The following is a 5104-nucleotide window of genomic DNA, read 5'->3' as shown; positions in this document are numbered from 1 at the left end:
AGCCGCGTCCCCGCGTGGCCCAGCCGGACCCTCCCGCCCCTTCTCCACCCGCGTCCCGAGCCCCGCGCCCTGCTCCCCTCCCGGCCTGCGCTCCTGCCCGGGGTCCCGGGAGCAGGGTCGGGGTCTCACCGCGCGCCGCCCCCAGGCTCGCACTCGCTGCGGTATTTCCACACCGCCGTGTCCCGGCCCGGCCTCGGTGAGCCCCGGTTCATCTCCGTCGGCTACGTGGACGACACGCAGTTCGTGCGCTACGACAGCGACGCGGAGACTCCGAAATATGAGCCGCGGGCGCCGTGGATAAAGCAGGAGGGGCCGGAGTATTGGGAGAGGAACACACAGATCGCCAAGAACCACGAGCAGATTTACCGAGGGAACCTGAGGACCGCGCTCCGCTACTACAACCAGAGCGAGGGCGGTGAGTGACCGCGGTCGGAGGTCACGACCCCTCCTCGTCCCCACGCACGGGCCAGAGTCGCCCCGGGTGCCAGGTCCGAGGTTCGGGAGGAGAGCGGGGACCGGACCCGGTTTCCCTTTCGGTTTAGAGTCCGCGGGTGGGCGGGGCCGCGGGCGTGGGTGACGGGAGCGGGACAGGTGGGCGGGGCCTTGGGAAGGGCTATGGCGCGGCTGACCTCTGGTGGGCGGGGCCGCGGGCGTGGGTGACGGGGGCGGGGCCTTGGGAAGGGCTATGGCGCGGCTGACCTCTGGTGGGCGGGGCCGCGGGTGACCCCGGGGCCGAACAGGTGGGCAGGGCTGACCGCGGGGTCCCCGCAGGCTCTCACACCATCCAGAGTATGTACGGCTGTGAGGTGGGGTCGGACGGGCGCCTCCTCCGCGGGTACAGTCAGGACGCCTACGATGGCCGCGATTACATCGCCCTGAACGACGACCTGAAGACGTGGACGGCGGCTGACATGGCCGCGCAGATCACCAAGCGGAAGTGGGAGCAGGCTGGTGTTGCAGAGGGAGAGAAGGCCTACCTGGAGGGCCGGTGCGTGCAGTCTCTGCGCAGATACCTGGAGAACGGGAAGGATGCGCTGCTGCGCACAGGTGCGGGGCCGCGGGCAACTCCTCCCTCTGCCCTCGGGCTGGGCTCACTCTTGAGGAAGAGGAAACCCTCACTGGGGTCATGCCCCTGTCTCTGAGGGCAGACAGGGTCCCTGGGTCTCCTGATCCAGCATGGCAGGGACNTTGTTCCACACAGTTTGGTGATGGCTGTTCACTTGGATTCACAGTTAAACTGGTCAGCAAGATGGACACAGTGCTTGTTCCCCAATGGTGGCAGCAAGAGTTGGTGGCGCCCTTCATGTAGCCCGATCATCTTAATTTCTTATTCCTATAGGAGTTTAATCACATATATAAATGAATTATTTTCCATTCCTTCATACTTTTCCCACATAACTTATGCTATAGAACATCATATAAGGAAGACCATGTTGATCTGCTGGCTCATGCGGATTCCCTCTTAGCTTCTGGGTTCCCAGGAAAATGTGCAGTTCTGTGATGTGGGGACCAGCCCTACCTGCAGGTCACTAGTGTGATGACAGAAGTGTTCAAACAGACATAGTTCAGTGTTATCATTGATTTAACTTTGTCTTTGCAGATTTCCGTTTATCTTGTTAATTGTGGGGTTTCTTAAATCTTCTACACAGACCCCCCAAAGACATATGTGACCCATCATCCTGGACCTAAAGGTGATGTCACCCTGAGGTGCTGGGCCCTGGGCTTCTACCCTTCCTTCATCACCCTGAGCTGGCAGAGGGAGGAGGAGGAACAGACTCAGGACATGGAGCTGGTGGAGACCAGACCTTCTGGAGATGGAACCTTCCAGAAGTGGGCATCTCTCGTGGTTCCTTCTGGGGAGGAGCACAAATACACATGCCATGTGTACCATGAGGGGCTGCCTGAGCCCCTCACGCTGAGATGGGGTAAGGAGGGAGTGGGTGTAGAGCTGGGGTCAGGGAAAGCTGAGGCCGTCTTTGGACCCTGAGCAGGGTCAGGGCTGAGAGCTGTGTAATGACCCTCACCTTCCCTTCCTGTCCTTCCCTTCCCAGAGCCTCCTAAGTCCACGGTCACCATCATGGCAGTCATTGCTGGTCTGGTTCTCCTTGGAGCTGTGACAATCATTGTAGCTGTGGTGGCTGTTGTGAGGAAGAGGAGGAGAAACACAGGTAGGAAAGGGCAGGGTCTGAGTTCTCTCTCAGCCCCTTTTAAAAGAGACTCTGCCTCATTAATGGGAAACACATCCACACCCCTCATTGCTGCTGTCTCTAAGCTGGGTCAGCTGTCAGTTCTGGAAACTTCCTAGGGTCAGGGACTTCCCTGGTCTCTCACAGCTTTTCTTCTCACAGGTGGAAAAGGAGGAAACTATGCTCCAGCTCCAGGTAAGAGTGGTGAGCAGGATTGTCCCTGAGGCCTGTGGGGTTAAGCTGGCGTATTTGGGGAGCTCTGGCAATACATAATAGCTCCTGCAGTAAATCTTCTAGGGGCCAAGTTTTACCTTCCCATGAATACATATATTTTTACCCCAGGCAGAGACAGTTCCCAGAGCTCCGATGTGTCTCTCCCAGACTGTAAAGGTGATCCTCTGCGACCTGACTTGGGGAGGGGCAGAGTGAACATGATTGGGTTTCAAGGACTCCCAGAATCACCTTTGAGTGAGTGGTGGGTTGCTGGGATGTTGTCTTCACAGTGATTGTTCATGACTCTTGTTCTGTAGCGTGAAGACAGCTGCCTGGTGTGGATGGAGTGACAGACGATGTGTTCAGGTCTCTCCTGTGACATCCTGAGCCCCTCAGTTCACTCTCAGCAAAAGTGTCTGATGTTCCCTGTGATCCTATGTGCTCAATGTGAAGAACTGGGAGCCCAGCCCACTCCTGCACACCAGGATGCTGTCCCTGCACTGCCCTGTTCCCCTCCACAGCAAACCTTCCTGTTCCTGCAGACAGGAGGGGACATCTCCACCCTGTCTCCTCCATGCTGTCCTGAGCTGCAGCCCTGACTTCCCCACTGAAAATAAGAATCTGAATGTGAACTTGATTGTTCATGTCCTTGATCTCAAAGGTTGATTGGTGGTAAAATAAAGGATTGAGTAGAGTTTATGGAGGAAATAAATGGCAGCGTGGAGAACCTCCCAGAATCTGTGTTCACTGTGCTGTGTGCTTCTGGTGGGACAGGATGAGGCTGTGGGAGCTGAGTGAGAACAGGGCTGTGCCCAGGTGGAGCTCCGTATGTAATTGGCTGTGACAAGGTCACTCCTCAGCTCTGTCCCCTCTCAGCTCTGTTGTCTTCATCACTTATAGCTAAAGGCTGACATCTGTGATCACAGGGATACTGGGATGGCCAGAGCCTCGTCCTGTCCCTGGGATTATGAGCCGCCAGAGCTGCTGTGACAGTCAGGGCTGCTGTCCTGGCTGTGACACTTTCCCCTGTCTTTAGTGTTGATTTCTTATCTTTTTAGTTAGCGTGGAGGACTATGTCTGTTCCTGTTCCTATGAGTGGTGTCTGCCTCATTATCCTGTGGGGTCCCTGAGTGACAGCATTAAGAGGTGTTTTCCATCCTTGTCCCCTCAAGGCCCAACAAGGCTCCTGCACTCAGGAGACTGTGGGATGAGAACATGAGCTTCAGTCTCCTGAGCTCCTGCCTCCCTTCAGGCCCCTCCCTGGAGGTTCTCTCCTCTTTCCCATCTATCAGAATCTAACCCGGGTTGTAGGATGGGCAGAGAGGAGGGATCCACAGGGTCTCATCTCAGACCTGTCAAGTGTTCTGCCCAAGGTCCCCTCTCCCTGTCTGCCCCTGGGAATCCTGGTGCTGACCCCAGTGGAGACTCAAGGATTTAGAGGCTGAATCTACTTTAGATTTATGTTTATTAAAAAACATGATCCAGGACTGGAGTGATGGCTCAGGGCTTGAGAGCACTTGCTGCTCTTGCAGAGGACCCAGGTTCAGATCCCAGCACCCATGTGATGGCTCATAACCATCCTTAACTCCTGTTCCATGACATCCAATGCCCCTGTGGACACCATGCAGATACATGGTGCAAACACTACTTGCAAGAAAACACTCACAGATGCAAAGTTCATAAACTAAAATAAAATATTGTGGGGAATGCTGGAGATGGAAATTCCTTCATTCCCCTGCTCCAGGTTCCAGCCTCTGCAGGTTTCTCGCTTTGTGACGTCCAGTCAGGAGCTCCAGGAGCCCTAGCAGAGATGTCTGATGACCAAGGAGGTGATGATCTCTGTCATGATGCTGCCATCTTTGTCTTGTGAGGGATGATGGCTTCCAGTGCTGACCACAGATAACATTCATACACAATAAGTATATGATGAATGAAGAAAAATTAAAAATGAAATATAAGATTGCTTGTCAAAGAAGAGAGATGAAGGGAAAATGGTGGGACTTTCTGAGGGGAAAGCTCAGGTGACTGTGACCTCAGTGTGAGGGGACCTGGGGCTGCACGTGACACCCCAGCACTTGGCCTGAGGTTGTGTTAACAAAGGGAGCTTCTGTAGAATAGGGAGGTAACTGTGAATTTTCCTCTGGACTGAAACATCCCTGCTGGAGCCAGGAAGAGCTGATGAGGCTCAGGAAACACAAGAAGCTACAGGTTCACGGAGCTGACACAATGTAGCGCTTCCCTCTCAGGGTTAAACCAGCTTGCAGTTCCTGAGGGAGAGGAGATGTGGAGTGGAGCTGCTGGGAGCTGTCTGGGGACTGCAGTGTTGAAGCTGTGTGGGCGGACATGCGCACTGGGGTGGCTGTCAGTGGTTATCCCCGACTCACCCAGTCTCCTGTGAGGGACCAGTGAGCTCAGGGCTCACGGAGCTGACCGTGGATGGATGTCTTCCTTGGTCTGCTGTCACTGTGACTATCTGGGGAGGAGGAAATCCACTCCTCAATCAGGGGGACACAGCTATGTTCATTGTTTATGTAAATTGTTCTATCATTAATAAATCTCAGAAGTCAGATATTGGGGTAAAACCTGATAGGTCAAGAAAGCAACAGAAGAAAAACCAGCTGATCCAATCTCTCTCCATGCTTCCCACATTGATATCCCCATGAATCTTTATAGGCCCCGCCCTACTCTTTTCTCTGCCTCTCTAT

The 5104-nt window shown here is 54.7% G+C and overlaps 1 protein-coding gene across 11 annotated transcripts in view; it reads left to right on the top strand.

Moving 5' to 3' along the window:
* The window catches only part of LOC126495861 (H-2 class I histocompatibility antigen, L-D alpha chain-like), a 37256-nt gene that overhangs the window by 5631 nt on the left and 26521 nt on the right, over positions 1 to 5104 (top strand). For 3 of the 11 annotated variants that reach the window (XM_050133438.1, XM_050133442.1, XM_050133435.1), the window contains exons 2-6: positions 146 to 415; positions 772 to 1047; positions 1650 to 1925; positions 2052 to 2168; positions 2349 to 2381. In XM_050133438.1, coding sequence (XP_049989395.1) covers positions 146 to 415; positions 772 to 1047; positions 1650 to 1925; positions 2052 to 2168; positions 2349 to 2381 — 972 coding nt within the window. Of the gene's footprint in view, positions 1 to 145; positions 416 to 771; positions 1048 to 1649; positions 1926 to 2051; positions 2169 to 2348; positions 2382 to 2528; positions 2577 to 2716; positions 3131 to 5104 lie in introns of those variants that run through there. The other 8 variants (XM_050133439.1, XM_050133443.1, XM_050133436.1 and 5 more) reach the window with 5 other exon arrangements.

The sequence above is a fragment of the Alexandromys fortis genome, unplaced genomic scaffold (assembly GCF_014885135.2).
Source record: "Alexandromys fortis isolate MF-2015 unplaced genomic scaffold, M_Fortis_MF-2015_v1.1 scaffold_675, whole genome shotgun sequence".
NCBI lineage: Eukaryota > Metazoa > Chordata > Mammalia > Rodentia > Cricetidae > Alexandromys > Alexandromys fortis.
This window is presented reverse-complemented; position numbering and strand designations above follow the sequence as displayed.